Source organism: Mauremys reevesii, linkage group 2, assembly GCF_016161935.1.
Source record: "Mauremys reevesii isolate NIE-2019 linkage group 2, ASM1616193v1, whole genome shotgun sequence".
Lineage (NCBI taxonomy): Eukaryota > Metazoa > Chordata > Testudines > Geoemydidae > Mauremys > Mauremys reevesii.
In genome coordinates, this window is record NC_052624.1 from 159,631,365 (window position 1) to 159,652,725 (window position 21,361).

Sequence of the window (21,361 nt, forward strand, 5' to 3'; positions counted from 1 at the left end):
AACCGAGCAACTTGCTTGCTTGGTGATATTACCCAGTGCAGGTTGTATTGTATTGTCTATGGACTCAGGCTCATCAACCTGCAGAATGCCATTTCCATTTTTTTGTAATGGAAAAAAAAAAACACCTCTGGAGCATTAAACGTACAAGGGCTGGGTCATTTCATCATTTTTCAGGATGTTCAATGTCAAATTATGAGATTTGGTCAAAATACAATAGCATAATTTAAAAAGTTTCCTACTAGACCAGATTAAAATCAGAAGCAGACAGCACATCTTTAGCATATATTTGTTTATAATACCACCATGCACTTTCCACCTACCTGACAAACAGTATCCTTCTTATTTGTTCCAGTGCCTCTTCTTGATAAGCTAGAGTCTACTGATTGTACATCAGAAGCATCTGCAGTAGCTGATGGGCTGTCTGAATGCTTTCCAAAGCTACCCTATAAAGAAATCAATCCACAACCATTTTTAAATAAGCGACTTTAAAAGGCTAACTATGGCATGGAAAAAAATTAAGTCAGCGCTGATTAAAAAAAATGCTTTTAATATACATTAAAAGACCATTTGAAAGTTATCTGAAAGCTCGTGAACCTCAATATATAGTGACAAACAATTTACTGCCCATTTAGTAGATATCCTTTTTCAGCACTGGACCAGCATGGGAAAATATACAAGATGCTTATGTCCCCCACAACCGACCACTGAAATATTTTTCTCACCACTGCCATAACATTCTATCAGACTTTTTAAAGAGCAAAACAATTCAGTTATCTGAATCTGACTATTGAGTTACTTGCTTATTCAAAACTGCAGCCATCAATAATGCAACGTTTCTGTCAAACATACTGAAATGTATATCTGTGTGCAAATACCACACATTTACCTGCAGATCATTAAGTCCTCTTGAATCAGAGTCAGATGTGTCTCTGTATGCTGAACTAGTCAGTTCTACATCCGTTGAGGCCCGACTCCTTTTCTTTAGAGGTTTACAAGAATCTGAAATCTCGCTGGCACCTTAACACAAGACACTGACATTAATCCTAAAATATTGTTTTCATTTTCTTTTTAAATCACATGGAGAAAAATGACAGAGACATGAAACATGAAGCCACAAGGCAGGACTTTACAAGCATCTCACTTACTCTAAGATTTTTAAGTTCAGAACTTTACCACTAAACATTTCAGTGCGCCAGGGTAAAAAGTAATTCAGCCAATAGCATTCAAATGCCATTAAACTAAACAAAACCTTTTGTCAAACTGCTGGATAGTTCATGTATTGGCACAACCTACTGACCTATCACCATTTAGGGAATGGCTACATTTGCAGATGTAGAGTACTGTGAGTTAAACCCGCCTTCGTAGACCGCAGTAGGGAAAGCGCTGCAGTCTGTCCACACTGACAGCTTCAAGCGCACTGGCATGGCCACATTTGTGGCACTTGCAGCGGCATTGGGAGCAGTGTATTATGGGAAGCTATCCCAGCATGCAAGTGACTGTAACATGCTTTTCAAGTGTGTGGGGTGGTGGTGGAGTGTGACAGGGAGTGTGTTGTGTGTATGGGGGGGGGGGGAGAGTGTATCGGCATGCTGTCTTGTAAGTTCAGATCCCCTCCCCCTGCCTCTCTCTCACTCACTCAAAGCAAACAGTAAATGTTTGCTTTTTCTTGGAGCTGATAAGCAACCGGCTTCTCCAAAACAGAGCTTTGAAAGGGCATTTCCGCATTCCTGCAGCCAATTATTTCACAACAATGACAAGAGTGGTAACTTGACTTAAGTGGATTATGGGACGTTTCTGGAGGCTGATCACATCGCAGTAATGAAACCCCTCGTTGACACTGGCGCCACGGCGCTCCAGCGGGGGCGCAGCAAACGTTATTCCACTCACCAAGGTGGAGTACCAGCAGCGCTGTAGCTGCAGAGTCAGAGCGCTCTACGTGCCTTGCCAGTGTGGATGGGGAGTGAGCTAGGGTGCCCGGGGCTCCTTTATTGCACTGTAACTTGCAAGTGTAGCCAAGGCCTTAGGTAGAGATAAACTCCAACAGGTAACATCACATCATTTATCTTATAAATATGTCTATGTTCAGACACCCTCGTTTTTTTTTTTTTAAATAAGAATCATGTAGTGAAAACATTAAAGCAGACCAAGCATACACTCTATTCTCCCAACTATTATTACAAAAAGGCTATAATTCAGAGGAACGAAGGTAGATCAATACAATGGAGTCACTAACAAACATCTGGGAATTGCGTGCACACACAGACTGAAAGTCATCAGTGAAATATAATGAATGACCTGTAAATGGGGTACTTATAATTAACGTTTTTATTCAGCCAAACTCACCTTTCTGTAATCCAGTCTTCACTGCTGTCTGTGGAACCATTTCTACCTGTTTGGACAGGAAAATCTATAGTTAACAGAGGAATTTTTTCCCCTAGTATAAAAAAGAAAAAAACATCCAAGTTTAAGTGATTAGCATATCTGAACTCAGATGTAGTCTGGCAGTCGCCTTCTTAGTGTAAGCCTTCTGTCCTGCTGGGATTTAATCCTAGCTGCCTAGGCTGAATACCAGGTGATAAGGCAGCCATATGTTCAATAGCAAGGTCCTTTCCAATCATTCCCTTTGTGCTTGAAGACAACAGGAAAACTTTATCCATGTCCAGCAGGCAGGAGAGGGGTTCATTCCTGTAGCCAACCCTGATGCTGTTGTAAAACCCCACACCTGTTAAGGTAAACTTGTACTTATACAGGTCTGACACTCAGGTTAGTGAGACACTTAATGTATTGCCGTTTTAAGGCACTTCCATCAAGCATGCACTCTTGAGCTTCTGGGGATATGGACCTTCTCTCTGTATAGAGTGCTGCAAGGCCCATAAAGGTGGGGATGAGGACTCCATATAGAGCATTGCAGAGCTCTATACAGCTGGAAACTCATATCAGTACAAACTTAAGTAGACAAGTTTGTGATCTTCCAAAAGCATGTCATGTTCTTGGTCCTACATCAGAAGGATGAAATTAGAAATTTTTCTGCCAATATACATATAATACATGTGAGAATTTGGTGATAAAAAGCATAATTAAAGGAAGAAAGTTGTTTCCTAAGGTCCTGGTTTTAGGCTAAGAATTGCAGGCTTTTATTTCTTTGCAATGTGGTTAACAAAGCATAGAGAAACACATTTAGTAAATATTTAAGGATTAATCTAATTTTTTTTAAAAAATATTTTATTTTGTTGTACAATAGGTAAAAACATACAATAGAAGGATTTGTATAGGATACAGTTCGTAATACAAATATAAAATCTAAACAATCACTTGTATTTCTCTATTTCTCACTGTAACAGTAGCATTAACATTTTGTTTTTCCCATTTGTATTCATTCCAGTTATAAATTTAAACCAAGCGGTTGCAGATTGAATTTGGGAATCGGTCACAAGAAAACTTGACTTTGGGTAACAAATATTGTTGCATAATTGTAAGAAGTTAGTAAGACTTATTTTGAATATAATTTAATACATTCAAAGTTATGTGCATTACAGTGCATCTTTGATTATTTTATTACGTTTTAGTCACATACTTTGCCTGAGAAAAGCAATTTAATGTACTATGTTGCCTTAGTTAGCTACACAGTATAAGCAAGCAAAGCTAACCTGGAACCACAATGTTCCTATTGTTGGTTCTTATACCTTTGTTAAATTAAGGAGAATTTGTAAATGCAAAAGGATTTATTTAGAAATAGGGAAATCACAACTTCTCACATCAAGAAGTTAAAGGGCCTATGTGTCAGCTATTTTACATCCAACATTTAGGTTGCCTTTTAAAAAAAAAGTTTCAGTGACAAAAATTTTTAGAGTGAAAATTTCTTCTGTCGCTTTGGCAACCCAAACACAGAAGTGTCATACTAGTGCATCAGAACCAAAATATGAAACTTAAAAAAAATAATAATAATAAATAGACAAGGCCTATTTTCATCCTTTAAGATGATTGAAGTGCAATAAAACAAAGTGTAACGGGCAAAGAATAAATTAGGGTTTTTTAAAATATCCACTTTACTCTAATGAATTTAAAAAAAAACCTTTAACCTGTGTCCCTTTTTTAAAAAAGCCCATTGGAAAAACCTGTATTAAACATTTGTTATACAAAAGACTCAGGTTTCAACGGTGGGTGCCCTTAGGGTTTAAATAGGGAAAATTTGATAGTAAGGAAAAGAACCAACAACTCTGATAAACTTGTTTAAATAAGTGTATTGAGTTAAATATTTAAGTATGTCACCTTCTCAACTTGCCTACTCATCTCCACTCAGAACTTTTTTTTTTTTTAAATAAAGCAACAACATTTGTCTGTCTGGCGTTCAGATTAAAAGAGTGCCCCTGTACATGTTAGTTCTACTTAAGGGGGAGAAAAAAAAATCTAAGATCTGTTTTTTTGTTTACGTCTGCCAACATAAAAGTCAGATTATTCATCTTTAAAATAGATCATTTTTAAGAGTCCATTTTCAAAAGTGATCAAATAAATCAGAAACTTTGAAAAACAAAACCTCAATACAAACCAGCAGCTAAACCAAGAGTAAGAAGAGGAAGGAACCTGGTGGCAATTCCATCAAATAGATATTATTAAAACATAAAATCATTTTGCTCACAACAGAAATTTCAAAGTTAACATGTCAGGTTCATTAGGAGTCTTGCGTCATTGAGTTCCCATTATCCAAGCCTGAACTGATACTGTGAAGATGCCAGTAGCAGAGTCACAGCAATAATGGTACTGACAGGGGGATTTCATGAAGGATAGTCCAAAAAGGAAACTCGATGGGCAAAATGGAGAAAAATAAAAAGGCACCAATATAAGCCACAACATTTATGAATACAAAATATATTTTAACTCTCTACATGGAGGAAGCCAACCTGCTCCTTTTTGATCTTCTTCTTTGGCACAACTTCAGTGGATTTCTCAGACTCTGAGCGGGTTCGAATCGATCTTCTCTGTTGCTTCTTTTCTACAGAACCTGAGAAAGAAAAGGATTCTATTACATGATTCCTTCTATTTCAGCTTAGTGTGATATGTTCAGTACCAAGTCATTGGCTGTAGTAATGAAAGCAAAACTTTTTTTGCTTTTTTGATATTTAACAGATTTTTTAAAAACAGTCAGTTCAAAGTTTTTTTTGCCAGCTGGAGCCCTGATTGCAGACAATACATCTAATGGAGAGAGGCTTGGGTTCAGAAAAGACACCAATAAAAGGGTGAAGGGAAAGGCTGGAATCCACATGTTTGGAATAGGGTGAGAAATTGTCATGGCATGTTATTTTCAGAGCCTCCGGTCTGATCGTTTTCTAATTAACTAGTTTGCCTTTCACTTTTTTTGGAAGGTATCCATAACTCTGAAAACCTCATTACCTAAAATGTCTTGGTATTCTACAGATTCAGGACTTAGATTCCAAACTTTCACTCTCCAAAACGTGGTTCTCGGGGCCTTTGACTTTATGGCCAGATGGATAAACTGATTTATCAAATATCAGAACTCTAGATATTAGTACAAGTTTAGTCAAAAGCTAGGCTACCATAATTGCAATAAATTAAAAAACTGACAACTTTAGATAAAGATTTCAGGATGCTGAGAAAAAAAAATTGAAAACAAATGATGGTCAATGGACAGGATGCTATTCTAGCAGACAAAAACTAAAGAATATGTTTCTTAAATTTATGCCCTGGAAAGCAAGCTCAGATTAATGGGTGATTAGGATACTTGAAGACACCAGAACACAGGCTACTTTTTTAAAAAAATGGCAAGGGCAAAGGAATATTCTGTGTTACAACACTGCTCCTGTTGAGGAACATCTGCACAGAATTTGTGCAATGTGCAATTCTTGAAACAAAGCACACAATTAAAGGTGTAAGACTGAGAGAGAAGTCCAAAGTTCAAAAATTCTATTTTAGCATAAGTTACAGTCTTGTTCTTCTGCATCAGCTGTTTTCAACCTAACAGGATAGAAATTAAATATATTTTTTATAATTTAAAAAAATGATTATTATTTAGAAGAATAAAAAATACGGATCTGGATTCATGTTGGAGGCCATAAGTGTCTGTGTTGCTTCCATTGATAATATAGTATATATCTAGAAAAAGAGGCAGGCTGTAACCAAAGGCTGGAAATTGTTCCAAAGGACTCTAGAAGCATGGAACTTCACCTTTCCCTTATGCACTTAGATTAATATTTATTTAGTGAGGTTTCATGTGATGTGCAATTACTCAGGATTATCTATTGTTAATCTTGCTTTCTCGTTATTTAGAAAATTGTGCATTTAAATTGGTGCAATGGAAGTTGATAGGAACAAATGGCAAATACAAATGGTTTTAAAGATTTTATTTTTAAAAAGGGACACATTTTAGAACGTTACATGTTTTGGTGGAGAATCTTAGTGCCCCTCAGGTTTGAAGTAATTTAACTTTTAGGTCCTAGAGAGTGTTCCCATATTGGGATTTAGAAGGCAAGAGTATACGTCAAATTTTACTGTGTATTAAAGTTGCTCTGATTGGCCCAAGGCACCTGATCTGCAGCCCCTCCTGTGTCACCTCTATGTTCAGCAGGCATGCCTTGTACTATCCATGAAAAGGGTTCACTAATTTTGGACAAGTCTGACTAGGAAAGTTCAACTAATCAGTTTTCTTCTTTCTTCTCTATGCTCAACACAGCAGAAGGAGTTATGTTGTGATGGAAGACCTGTATCAGAGAAGATAGTGCTGTTGGAGACCAGTGCCACTTCATATTGGATGCTAGTGGTATGCTCAAGTAGTGCAATATGCACTCCTTGTTCCCCATTCCCCAAAGGTTCAGCGCATCACCTCCACAATACTCTTATCCCACTTCTGTGCAATTTATGAACAAGAGCTAGGTTCAGGCTGGTTTCTAATCAGCAATGCACCTCACTAGCTACCAAGTCATTGGGTCAGTTTTGTTTCCATTTATACCTCCAGTCTCCCCTTTAAACAGAATTCTCAAGGTAGTTCTCTTATCAGATTCCAGGTTACAGAAACAGATTTTCCCCAGTATTATGGAATTCTGTACATCTCACTGTGGCTTTTCAATCAGGGCTCCCAGAGTCATTCTGTAAAATACTTTACCGTAAAGGTATTCTGAAGTTCCGGTGACCTTAAATTTGAAAAAAGGACTTCCAGTTATGTTCCATGAGAGGGGGCCAATAATTGTCTGGACTTTGGAAATGGCTTTGAAAGTGACTGTTTGGAGTGTATACTGAAGTAATGCTCATGCACTGTATGGGGTGTTATCAGGTGATGTTTTACGTATCCAAAAAACCTGAGAAAATGAAAAAAAAGAGGCTCAGAATTCTCACCCTCCCTATGCCCTAAGAGCCACTGCGAATTGTGGAGGTGATGCCCTTCGTTTCCAGGGGAGGGAAACAAAACAGAGAGCACCTCCTCTGTTGTTGGGCAATTAACAAAGTAGCAATAGTTTGGAAAAAGCTGCCAGAATCATAGCAATTATAAGCTGGAGAGACAATGACTCTTGTCAACAGCAGATGAAACCCCATCTTGCTCACACCAGGGTCAAAAAAATCCAAAAGTGCTCATCTTGCATTTGAAAGTCCTCAGGCACAGTCTGCTGTGAAAACCCAGGAGATAGCAGATTTAAAGTAACACTACATAAGAATTATATATGCCGAGGAGCTGAACTGTGTGGGCTGGGGAGAGTGTTCCAATATATGCAGAATGGTGTGAGGTTTTTTTGTTTTGAAAAAAGAGCTAACTACACTAGGACCAGGTCCTTTGCACAGCTACATAACTAAAGCCAAGGTGACAGTGAATAATGTTACAAGATAAAAAAATCTATTAGAAAGAGTAGTCAGTTTTATGGCACCTAAGCTGAATCCAATACCCTCCTTTTCTGGTTCCAGACTGAAGACAACTGTTCATCCTGCTATTGAGTATTAAAATGAATGCACTCTGATCCCACCCCAAACTTACTTTTTACGTATTCATTATTAAACTAGGTCTTCTCCACAATCTATACTATGATTACAAACATACACCTCTACCTCGATATAACGCGACCCGATACAACACGAATTCGGATATAATGCGGTAAAGCAGTGCTCCGGGGGGAGCGGGGCTGCGCTTTCCGGTGGATCAAAACAAGTTCGATATAACACGGTTTCACCTATAACACGGTAAGATTTTTTGGCTCCCGAGGACAGCGTTATATCGAGGCAGAGGTGTACGTCCAAACACATAATATCTTTGATGTGTTTTCCACATCGGAGATAAAGACCATTTGGCTGAAATACTAAAACCACTACAATAGGAGGAAGGACTTGAAAATGGAGTTCAATTTAGAATGTTTCTCTCCCCCATCGTCTTCCACCCTAGCTCTTTCTATAGTATGTCTTATCAATTTGCTCCCAGAGACTTTCTGCTGGGATTAGCCCATCCCCACTGAAAGAAGAGCCAAACCCATAGCCATTTCTGAAGTCTCAGCATCAATAATCATTGCTTTTCTTCTCCAAGGTAAAAGTTACTCATTCAATTTAAATTCTCACTCCTCTCTCCCTGCATGTTATTAAGTTCAGTTTCTTCAGAGAATTTGCCTTAGGCTTTCTCTTTCCTATTCTAAGCCTCTAGATACTCTTGATTGCTTCACACTCTTCTCTCTTAAAGACACAATACTTTTACACGTACACAGTGCCTAATAAGATAGTGCTCAAAGTGCTTCAGAAAGGTAAGCATTATCCCATTTTACCAAGGGAATTAATTGAAGCACTGAGACATTAATTATCTTGTACAAGGTCACACAAGAAAACAGTAAAGTTGGGAATAGAATTTACTCCTGATTCATAAAGCCTGGCTCTAACTACAAGACTCTGCTGATTTTGGCCTCATTTGCTTTGGTCCTAATTGCTACTTTTGAAATTTGATGCCAAAAGCCATTGTAATGGTTTGCTAACACAGAACCATTTTACTGCCTCCCAACTCAGTGAACTATTACATTACCCATCGTTCCCTATCTTTTCTCCACCATCATAGCCATCCAATAGATATGTTGACTTGTTTCAGACTGGCCAAGCATCCTTCCCTCAAGTCCAAGATTCTAACTGGCTTAGCTAAGGGCAGTTCACCCATCACTTAAATTCTTACAGCCATAAAGATCACCCCCCCCACAAGTATCTGCACCCATTGTGCATTACATGTGCCACACTTGCAGCAATAATTATGTAAAGAGAAATATGTTCATAATGATTTTCTAATTGCTGAGGGAACCTGACTTTTGCATCCTGTTTAAATGCTCATTTGTTAAGATTTAGTCAAGGAGTCCCAACCTTTGCCTACCTGTTGACCCAGAAGTTGTTTCGGGTGAGGATGCATTTTGCACAGTGGCTCTCTCATTTTTCTGGTTTGATGTAGAAATAAGTTTGTCTTGTCCCTTGACACTTATTTCAGTTTTGTTACCAACTCCCTTTTAAAGAATATGAATAAAGTTAGTGATTACCTGATCAGACTACCATGCAAATTAATTCAATAACCACAAAGTCTATTAGGAAATCACTTACAACTTCGAATTCAAGAATGCACGCCACAATGTTGAGCATTACCATGAGGGAGAGCAATTTAGAAACAGTGAGGGAAACCACCTAAGACAGTCTCCAATTTCCCCCCCTCAAATAAATATACTGCATGAACCAGTCTCTCACTAAACAGCACCAGTGGGTTTTTTGTTGTTGTAGGTATTTCTAATGTAGAAGGGCTCCATTATATAAATTTAAAAGTACATAAATGTCCTCAAGGAAGACAAGGCAAAAGAGTAAGGCAGCCAATTAGCCCCAGTACTGCTACTTATACTGAGGGGTTGCTAATAATCTGCATGAGACTAAAAGGTAAAAGCTATTTTAAAAAATGTCTTTACCACACAGGATTATTTATTTTTTTGCTTTTAACTCACTATTTACGCACCATCTTGTAATCCCACCTGTTGCAAACAGGCGTCAAAGTTGTAGATCCAATTTAACCCAGAAGTGCTGAGCAGCTCAATTCTGATTTAAAGTGGGAAACTAGAATTAAACAAGTGGCTTGTTGTAGCTATTGATTTCAAAAGTTCTCAGCAATTGCTTGATGGTTTTGTAGAAACTTCTGTCACTAAAACCAAACAGTAACCCTCCACCCCCCCTTTCTTAAAAAAACAAAGAAAACAAAAAAAAAACCCCAGATTCTTGGTTGTACTAGCCCTTGTAGCTAGTGAAGTTTAAATAGGTTTCTATTTATAGGGGCTGCTGATAAAAAGCAGGGCCTGACAGATTTAATATAGTATCCAATAAAAGCGCCTGCATGGACCATCACATTTTGAAAGTTAGAGGACACTTAAGTTTGAGCCCCATACTAAATATCGTGGGTGTGTGTTATTTATAGACAAAGGAGTTGGTAACAAATAAGTGTGTACCTTGGTAGAGTAAACAAACTGATCGATGAATTTTCCATCCCCAGCAGCATTCTGTAGGGCAAAAACTTGTTCAATTTTAACAACTGGAGACATGTTACATTTCTGAAGATCCAAACTCCCTTTATGCATGGTTATTGAAGCTGGTAAGGATTTTCTGGCTGCAGCTGTTTTCCAGGCTATTTTCACAGGCGGTGGCTCCTCTTCTTCCACACTTGACTGCCTCCTTTGACTTTGCCTTCGCACCTCAGTATTTGATAATGAGGGGGATGCTGATACCACCTTGGTCTGTTCTGTCTGAGCGTTCAATGCTGGTTTAGGCCGACGATTCTTTTTAGCCTCTGATTTAGGGGCAGCAGTCTTTTTGGCTTTGGACAAAGCCTCCTCTGGCTCCTTGTCTATATAAATGAAGGTATACTGTTCTATCCTTTCTTCCCGAGTCATTTTCAATGCTTTCTCTGCATGGGCAATACCAATATCCCACTGAGCACGCTCTCTTTGTGGCCTTGGCTTACGAATCTTTAAAACAGAGACAAAAAGAGAACTCTATTACATTTATTTATTTAGCTTCCTGGCTACATTAAAATAAATGTTCAACTAAAATGTGGTCCTGCTCTTCAAAATGACCCTATGTAAGCCATTCCAAAGTACCTGATTTATCTCAGATTGAAGGTGACTGTTTTTTTCAGTTTACAAGATATTTCTGGGGACCACCACCAAGATTGCAAACTCACACTGGAATTGACTGTCAAACTGGATTCTTACTGGGCCATACTTCACCAATGAAAGTTGTGAATCAGATTCTGTTCTGAGTAACCCCACTAAAGACAACGGAAGACAAAGTTTAATCCACAATTCTGTAGATACGTGAACCAGAAGATAATCCAATTCACCCACTTATTTTAATCCTGTTTCTTCCTCTGAACCTCCCATTCCCTGTCATTACTACTATTAATTAACTTAAAATACCTACTTAAGAAGCCCACTAAAATACAGTGATAAGTCTGGTGGTCTGGCCAATAGTTCCCTTCTCTATTAAACAAATACAGTAGATTTTGCTTAAGGGCAATTCTGGTATTGGCAACTTCCAGTGAATGGCAACATAAGGCTGGGAACCAATCCCATCCCAGTAACATCAATGTTGATAGGATTTGGATATTAGCAACAACATGCTGCTTATTAGCAAAATTTTTTGGAAGAAAGGAACCATCTGCAGGCATGTTTGTAAGACTACACACCTACAAGGAAATGCCAGGATGTGCGGAGCACTCTCTGCAGGCACGTTTGTGAGGCTGCAGCCGGGAGAGAAAGTGCTAGTACATGCCTCCTCTGGCTACAGTCTCACAAACCTGCCTGCAGCCAATGCTCAGCATGTCCCAGTGTTTGCTTCTGGGGCCGCAGCCCAGCAAAACTGAATGCACACAGGGACCACATAGGAAGGGGCAGGAGAGAGGAGAGGCTGTGGGCATGGCAATAGCAGGGAGGGGGCTGCAGCCCAGATGCCAGAGCTGCACGGTACCTCTCCCTGCCTTCTCCAGGATCCCTGCCAGGGGGCCGCACTGGTACATTCTGAGACCCAATCCAGCAAAGAGTGCAGGAAGAGGTACTGTGTAGCTTCATGGGTCCCAACACCCCCGCTCCCTGCAGAAAGCTCCAGCATCAGGGCTGCAGCCTCCTTCACTGCCGCTATTCTCCCTGCAAGCAGGTTTGTAGGGTGCAGTCAGGGAAGTCACCTCCCAGCATTTCCTTCCCTGGCTGCTGTCTTGCAAACCTGCCTTCCACTTATTAGCAATTATCAGATAATAGCAACTTTTTGCTGGGAACTGAGGGACTGCTAATAAGCAGAATCTAGATAACACAGAAATGTATGGGATACTGAGAACATAAAAATTGCTATTTAAAATGTGCACTGCTTTCTAAGGAATATATTAATAACGGAAACACTGAAAATTTGTGATCTAATATTTATTCTGAAGTCACACACACACACACACACACACAGAGTCCAGAAAGGCACTACAACCATGAAAGTTACTGAGATAAAGGGGATAAAACAAGCTCAGATAACAGCTTATCCATAAGGAGGACATAAGGGCATGTGGAAACATTTAACTATCTTTGTGAAGAATGATTACTTAGTCACAGGTGGAATGCATACAGTACTTTATTTTTCCAACATTCTAATATGCACCCATCTACAATAGGTTTCAGGATGGGTCCTCTTTGTAAGTTTAGGTTTTACTTTGATAGACATTGTGGATAACATACTCTGAATGTAGTGCTGAACATACCTTCTGTTTCTCAGAGTGATTGCTGGCTTGCTTAGTAGCCTCTGCCAATAATTGTTCATACTGTTTATGTCCTTTATACTCTCGAACCCGCTTCTCATGCACCCATGCCCTCTCAGGCTGGTTGCTAAAAAACTGAACATGGTATTCACGGGCACCTGAAATTAAAACACACTCTAGTAAGCAGAACTAACAACAGAAGTCAGTTCATGTGTTTACTTGGATATATTAGCCTAACATTCTTACTGCATTCCACTAATTCAATTCTTGCAGACAAAAGTTCTCCTTAGCTCTATAGAAGCTAGAAAGTAAAATGCATGCAGATCCATTTCTTATACATCAGATATGGTTTTATAAAAGTGCCTAAATAAGATTATGCAGTCAGACTAGAAGCTAAACCAGGGCTACTAAGTCAATTTGTGGGGGGCCTACTCTGACATCCTAGCCATCTAGTTTTTTAATTTGCTTGGAACTCATCTCTGTTACACAGAAACATTCAACAAAACTAACTTTCTATGAGAAATTTAAGTTGCACATTTATGTATTTTAACAACTTTGCAGAACACTTTAGAAAGTAAAGGAGGCGTTGTCCCTGCCTTCATATTACAGTCTAAGGGTGGCAGCACGTGGTCCTCACACTGAGCAGTATCACTGGTATCAGTAGGACTACTTGTAAGGATACTAACCCAACAAGAGTTAAAGTGGCAGAATCTCTCTCTAAACTAAGTAAACACACACCGTCTGAGAGCATACATGCATTTGTTTATTCATATTGCTAACTGAAGAATCATGCAACATTATGTGCAACTGAAGTTTTCCTATTTAACAGACTGAATGCTTATTCCCATTTGCAAGTCCATAAGGGCCAGATCTTCCAGATGGAACCAGGGGAAGCTAAGCCAGATCAATGAAGTAGCTATGGCAATCTTGGGTTTTTTTAATCATTCAAAATTTAATTTTCAAAATATCCAGATGTCAATTACCCCCAAAAAATGCCACTTAGTGGACAACTTGTTTTTCTTTAAATTCACTCCAAAATATCTTCATCGGTTATTGTTTTTATATAAGCATATGTATATTTGTTCTAAAACAAATATTAGGGGAAAAAAAGATAAATCAAAATTAATCCTTTACTCAGTTGCGTACTTTCCTCTAATGTTTCTTTTTAAATGAACAGTTGAATATATTTATAAACAAAAATCAAGAGAATTCTGCATTTCTTAATTGCACTAGGTGAACTACAACAGAAGAGACCTGTTTGTGTCACATTGAGAGAGTTAAATAAAGTTAGTTTTTTGGCTCATCATTGCTAACTTCACTCTGGGAGCCCTCTCCCAACTGGCATAAGTTGTCAGTTGTATTTCATAGCAATATTTTTAATTAAGGAGCAATTACTGATGCAGTATCTAACATGTCCACTCAATGGTTCTCCTTCTTTACCTCTTGTATTAATTTTGGTATGAACCTCAAGTTGCGGATCACTTGAAACCATGCAAGGCCACCAAGGATAAGTTCCGACCTTGGACCAGACTAGATCGCCAACCTGAAACTTGATGTCAGTTGTAACTTGCGTTGGAAGAGATGGTGAGAACTGCTGGACCTATAAAAAAGATAACAGTCACATCAGCTGCAGAAGAAAACAATTTAATACCACTCACTAATGCACAATGATTCAGAAGGTGTTTTGGTTTGGATTTTTTTTTTTTTTTAATTTCTTCATCAATTTAGTTTTTCCTCTTTCTTCTTTCAGCTGGCACTGATGGTCAAATGCAACCATGACAACAGGGGACACAGACTCCAACTGAATGGTTCACTGAGGATGAGCAATGATTGATAATCAAGACATTCTAAAGGGGAGATATCCCCACAGAAAGTTTCTGCTGAGTAAACCAATTACAAATGTCATTTTGGTGTTGCTTTATTCTGTCATCATATACAAATAGGGTGAGCACTGGCCACAATAATAATTATATAGCCATTTCCAATAACAGTGACTGATTTATCTGATAATAAACTATACAATGTTCACACTGTAATGAGACAGCAAGACAATTTCTATAATACTAAGAGTCCAAGATTTGTTAATTTATATAAGTACTAACCGGGGTTTCCTCCAACAGTGTATCTTCTCTTGGTCTTTCTGATAGCACACTAAGCCTCTCATTTGGTCTCTAAGAAAAGGGTAACAATGAGGAGAGAACAGGAAAATAAAAGTAAACAGGATAAGGGGGATGGTAAAACAGAAGAACACATCACAGAGAATAGGAGCAGGAGAAAATTAGCAGAGAGGAAAAAAACACCATCATAAAATCAGAAAACATGACAAACTCTTTGTGACTAACCTATGTTCAGTTTTAAAATACTCATCTCTCCCACACTACTTAATATATTTTCATTATAGCAGCACCCAACCAGATCAGGGTCTCATTGTGCGAGGTGCTGTACAATTTACAATAAAGAAGTCACTGTCCCACAGAGCCTACAATCTAAACTGAGATATAACTCAGAGGAAATAAGGAAGGGAGGAAAGGAAACAGAGCAACATACAGCTACACACTGTGAATTGGTTATATGAATGGACTGCAGTATTAAAGTTATTTATTGGTTTAAAAATCCCAAGAAACATGAATGATATTAGTTGGCAGTTCACTTTAGACATTATAGCATAGGCAGGTTTGTAGGAAGGATCTGAAAGAGAACAGGGTAGTGGCTTTACAGGTTAATATGAGGAGGCCAGGCACTCCATGCTTAAGGAATAGCATGGAGGAAGGAAGGAAAAGGAGATAAAGGTTCAATAGGAACTAGCATTGCCAGAGGAGTAGATAGGATAAGGCACATGATTGTTGAGATGAGTTCCTGTCTGCATCCTGTAAAACTTGCCAATACCGGTATTGCCCTGGCCTCTTCGTTTGTCATTCAGTGTTGAACCCATTCTAAGGCAATATGCATTTCCTCACCTTTTGGGGGCGAAGCCAGACTTTAAGGCACCTGCTCCCCTACATGGTGTTAACTTCGCTTGTGCCAATCAGAAACAAACACAAACAGGTTTTGGGCCCCGTCCCCTATGACACGTCTATGATGTCATAGTGGGTACTTAATGGCCTGCCTGCCATGTGCAGGCAGGGAGAGGAGAAAGAAAACGAATCCTGTGTATACCCGTGTATTCTGTGTATACCCGTGTATCCTGTGTATACCCGTGTATCCTGTGTATACCTGTAACCGAGCCTGATCACCTCGAAGCCTCTCTCTCAGCTCACGTGTTTCAAATAGAGCTTCTACGTTTGCCAGTCGTTATGCATTGGTTTGTATTTGTAAGTATCAGTTATTACTAAATGCTGCATCTTTGTTTATAAATATTGTTAGTAGATATTTTAGTCATTGTGTGTTTTAAGTTTCATTAACTCTATTAGCTAATCATACGCTGCTCCCTTACCCCTTGTAATTATCCCCAATAAAACTTTTAAATTGATTAAGTTTAGTGTGTGTATGTATGTGTCTGCAGTTTGCATCGTGACCCACACTCTCCTTGCATCCCTTACCAATATAGTCTGTTGCCACGTGCAGCCTGGTAAATAACAGGCCTGCATTTTCTTTCGCCCCTGCGAGTCCGTGGCAATCTACATGGCGTCACGAACAGGATGCAAGGAGGTTGGGCCATGCCCATGGCACGCTGCAGACCGCGCAGATGATGAAACTGAACAGTTCCAACATTTGCAGTTTCACCTTTTTACTAGCCAAAATTCGACTAATCCAAAAATAGAATGGATCTGTTCCCTTGGCTCGGGCAAAACTCTAAAAGGCTATACTGTGCCTTTAACCCTGGCAGATACGGGATGCCTCCTCCGGTGCCACCCGAGCTTTAGGTGTCAGCCAGCCGATTGTTCTCTACAGCCTCAGTGCAAGGAGACTGTGGAAAACCTCGGCGCTGCAGATCCCTCTCAGCTTTGGAGAGAATGTAGCCGCATTGTTAGAAAATCCGGAGGTACCGTTTCCAAATTGATTCCCCCACCTCGGGTAATGCCTGCTGATCCGGCACACAAATTATTATGCCAGATGATAAAAGAATTAGATTTAATTACGAAAACCAAAAAATTGCGACCCGATGAATATAAATCTGAGGATGTTTCCACCGTCCTGTTTAGCATGCTATGCAAGGCCCTTGATCTGTGCTCTGTCCTTCACGGGGGCACTATGTTTGCAGCTAAACAGGCAGCCTCAGGCTCTCCTAAAGATGATAATGAGGAGAAGACAGAAAAGGTAGAGCCCATCACTACCCACCCCCCAAGTCCCTCTCAGAAAATTTTGCCACCTCCATATGAAGCTCCTAAAACTCCTCTGTATCCAGCTCTGCCAATGAATCTAAAACTGTAGCAGAAGCTTTGCCTATTGCGATAACTAACCTTGATGGAGTTAATCTTTCTTGGCTCAGGTCTCTGTACCTTCCTAGGTTGCTCTTCACCCCACCCCTTCCCCCTCTCCGCCTCTCCTCACTTCGGCTCTCTTTTTGTTTTAAAAATTAAAAGCTATAGTTTTTACAGAAACCTCCAAAAAATAAAGCAATTGAAAACGGAACAAAACAAGAAACAAAAAGAAAACAAGGTAAAAACTTTAAATCCAGTAAATTAATTATTTTAACCCTCCAGGAATGCAACAGCTGGAATTATTCCTAACTTTCTTGAAGATATGGTTGCCAAGCAACAGAAGTGCACTCTCTGCTTCTTATCCTAACCACTAACTAATATTTGTAACATGGGCTTTTCTTATTTCCATATAGCAGAGTTTTAAAATAATGTTAAATATAAAATAATGCAAAATTCCTTGTTACCGAATTAATACAATACATTTGGCAAATACTAATATATTTTTATCAAATTTATGCTACAAGTTTTAAATAAGGTAATTATTTATTCAAATGTTTAACCCTTTTACTTTTTATTTTTGGTTGTGTTATTTTGTATAAATATGAATAGAATTTTTGCCCCATTTGTTTTTAATTGTAAGTTTGTCCTGTATGTCATGTGTGTGTCCTATGTTGTGTGTGTCACGTGACTATTTTTTTTAAATTATTTTTATTTTGTTGCAACAAAAGTCAATTTTATACCCTTTTAAAAATATATATATAAGATGTGGTACCACACTATTTTAAAATCATGGTTGGGGTGTAATCATAGTATATTAACACCAATTTTTTGTGCAAAGTTCAAAAAGGTTTCAGTTACAAATATATGTACATATATTTCTGCCTCAACAAATAATGCAATTGCAAACAAAGGAATTCTCTTTTATCAATCACAGTTTTGTTTTTTAAGTTTCTTTTTTTTTAATTTGTTATTCAAAAAAAATGTGTAAGGGGAAACCTCAACATTAAGGTAAAGATAATATTAACAAATGTCAATTTCTTGTTTGGGATTTTTATAAACTTGTTTGCACTTTTAATTATAGTTATAAGAATGTCATAACCAAAATGTTTTAAAATAACAATTTATGCATAAAGCTAACCAAACAATTTCAACAGGTTTCCACCTTTGGCTCCCAAACATAACAAAGCATCATAAAAGTATACCCTCAAATACCCTCAAAGTATTTGCATGTATCTGTATTTAAAATTTATTTTGGTTTAATTTTATAGTTGGTTTGTATTTGTTATACTGCTCTCCCTCACAACATCTTTGCCCACGGAGCCCTTAGGAGAGGGTGGACTACAAACTTGGTTTGCCGCCTACTGGGTGCAGGAGGTCAGCGGAAACCAGTCCCTGTCAGCGCTAAGTCCAGAACATTGTCTTGTTTGCTCCACTCAGTTCTCACCTAAATATCCATTACCCTTTCAATTTGTACCAATAGTTTATAATTTTTCTTCATTTAATATATCTAGTGTAAATTGTTCTTCCCCCTATGTGCAGTGGGCTGCTTCTAGTGTTTGGAATAATTGTTCCTCACAATTTAATTCTTATGTGTTTCCAGTTCTTAATGCTTCAGGTCGAAGTGATCATAGCTTTCCTTTAATTGAAAGTATTAGAGTTCCAGCATCTCATTGTTGGGTTTTTGTTGGTAATAGTTTAACCCCAGCCCCTACTTGGGTTGGTACTTATTCTAATTGTTCTATGTGGAGTTTCTCTTATGCTAGTACCTCCCTAACTAAACCCACTCTTAATTCTACCTACCCCCCTCCCATTAATTGTTCTTATCGTTCTACTTATAATATTTTATTTGGAACCTTCTATACCTCCATAACACATACGTATCTGTTTCATGCCCAGCATATGCATCATGCTGAGGCTGCATGTATCAATCGTGCATCCAGCTTTTATTCTGTAACCAATAATGGGTGGAGCCATACCACAGTTTCTTCCTTAAGACCCGGTCATTTTTGGATTTGCGGTAATGTTGCATTTGCTGTGCTTCCTCCCAATCCCCGGGGTATATGCACCATTGGCACCCTGTATCTACAGGGCGGAGGTATTTATACCTTGCCATCTGGCCACCGACACCATCGGAGTACCCACTCTTTTTGGACTCGTTTGCAAACAGCAGCTTCCTCCCTCGCCTCCTCTATTGTTACTTTTAACCCTGTTGGTTATATGATGTTACGTGATCAAGTGCTGTTTCAATCCCTTGCTATTGAAATGCTTGCTAATACCACGGGCAAGGGCCTCTCCTTAATTAATCAGCAGTTAAATTCCCTTGTTCAGTATAGTATTCAAAATAGATTAATGATTCAATATTTGTTGCAATCTTCCTCATTTTGTACTAAATTTGCTGAAGTATATCCTAACTTTGCTGATAAATGTTGCATTTCTTTGCCTTCTATTTCTCCTAATTTGTCCTCAATTGTTAAAGACCTGCAAACGTTGAGCTCTACTGTCAGAGAGTCACGAGAGTCCTTCCAGTTTTGGTCATGGCTCGATTGGCTTGGCCTTGCGCCCTACAAATCCTATTTCCAATCCCTGTTTGTGTCCCTTCTGGTTGGGCTTGCTCTTCTCTGTCTCGGATGTGCCTTCATTAAAGCCTGCATTCACAAGTTTGTTGCCTCGGCCTATATCGCTTCCACCCCCGAAGCGCATCCCCTCGTAGGTGGGGATGAGGAGTCGGACTCGGAAGTTTAGGTTTTCGGCCAAACTATTTCGGCCAGGGCACGGGGGCATGTTGAGATGAGTTCCTGTCTACATCCTGTAAAACTTGCCAATACCGGTATTGCCCTGGCCTCTTCGTTTGTCATTCAGTGTTGGACCCATTCTAAGGCAATATGCATTTCCTCACCTTTTGGGGGCGAAGCCAGACTTTAAGGCACCTGCTCCCCTACATGGTGTTAACTTCGCTTGTGCCAATCAGAAACAAACACAAACAGGTTTTGGGCCCCGTCCCCTATGACACGTCTATGATGTCATAGTGGGTACTTAATGGCCTGCCTGCCATGTGCAGGCAGGGAGAGGAGAAAGAAAACGAATCCTGTGTATACCCGTGTATTCTGTGTATACCCGTGTATCCTGTGTATACCCGTGTGTCCTGTGTATACCTGTAACCGAGCCTGATCACCTCGAAGCCTCTCTCTCAGCTCACGTGTTTCAAATAGAGCTTCTACGTTTGCCAGTCGTTATGCGTTGGTTTGTATTTGTAAGTATCAGTTATTACTAAATGCTGCATCTTTGTTTATAAATATTGTTAGTAGATATTTTAGTCATTGTGTGTTTTAAGTTTCATTAACTCTATTAGCTAATCATACGCTGCTCCCTTACCCCTTGTAATTATCCCCAATAAAACTTTTAAATTGATTAAGTTTAGTGTGTGTGTGTGTCTGCAGTTTGCATCGTGACCCACACTCTCCTTGCATCCCTTACCAATATAGTCTGTTGCCACGTGCAGCCTGGTAAATAACAGGCCTGCATTTTCTTTCGCCCCTGCGAGTCCGTGGCAATCTACAATGATGTAACAGGTAAGTAGATAGCAGCTAGGCTGTAAAGGGCCTCAAGTGTAAGGACCCAAAGCTTGTGTTTAACATGGTGGAAAAGCAGCAGTAAATGGAGACACTCAAAGGGAAAAACAGTGGACATACATGGGAAGGGTGCGTGTGACAAAGCATTCAGTCAGAAACTCTAATGTACCATTCAGATAGATTATAATTAGTCCACTTAAAATGAAGATCTGTTCCCTTGAAATTACACATTAGCTCCATGATAATCATAAATACGTGCTTCACACTGAAAAGTCTAAAAAATGTTCACTTAAAACACACTGTCTAGTACATGCCAATTAGAGCTCTCAACATGTGGTACTTTAGATACATAGAAATGTTAGTACTTAGTTTTAAAGTGGTACACAAGAGTTATTCTCTACAGGTTGTCTAACCTCAACCAAATAAATACGCATCGCCTACAAATTCTTCCTTGCTACGCCAACCTGTTAATGGCAAATATACCTACATCTTCTGCCTGTGATTTCTACTACAATGAGCTGACAAACTATTTCTGCCCAAACAATTGTGCTAGTCACACAAGATATAGTCTGAACAAAAGACTGCATACTTCTCACTTAGTTTCCTAGAAGCAAATTCTAACCAGTTGTTTGATTTTAGACTCAAAATTTTTGTTTTTAAACAAAAATTAAAGCATAGAGTTCAATGTTTTCATTTTGATAAAGTTT

The 21,361-nt window shown here is 38.9% G+C and overlaps 1 protein-coding gene across 13 annotated transcripts in view; it reads right to left on the bottom strand.

Annotated features, from left to right (window-relative positions):
• The window catches only part of NSD3 (nuclear receptor binding SET domain protein 3), a 73,481-nt gene that overhangs the window by 27,622 nt on the left and 24,498 nt on the right, over window positions 1–21,361 (bottom strand). For 12 of the 13 annotated variants that reach the window (XR_005594881.1, XR_005594882.1, XM_039526859.1 and 9 more), the window contains 9 exons: window positions 14,827–14,895; window positions 14,165–14,324; window positions 12,728–12,882; window positions 10,440–10,955; window positions 9,335–9,461; window positions 4,899–4,999; window positions 2,344–2,389; window positions 887–1,017; window positions 321–443 (listed from right to left, as the gene is read on the bottom strand). Coding sequence is in view for 11 of the 13 variants with exons in the window: in XM_039526859.1 (XP_039382793.1) it covers window positions 321–443; window positions 887–1,017; window positions 2,344–2,389; window positions 4,899–4,999; window positions 9,335–9,461; window positions 10,440–10,955; window positions 12,728–12,882; window positions 14,165–14,324; window positions 14,827–14,895 (1,428 nt within the window). In the remaining 2 variants the exon portion in view is untranslated. Of the gene's footprint in view, window positions 1–320; window positions 444–886; window positions 1,018–2,343; window positions 2,390–4,898; window positions 5,000–9,334; window positions 9,462–10,439; window positions 10,956–12,727; window positions 12,883–14,164; window positions 14,325–14,826; window positions 14,896–19,981; window positions 20,001–21,361 lie in introns of those variants that run through there. The other variant, XM_039526864.1, reaches the window with a different exon arrangement.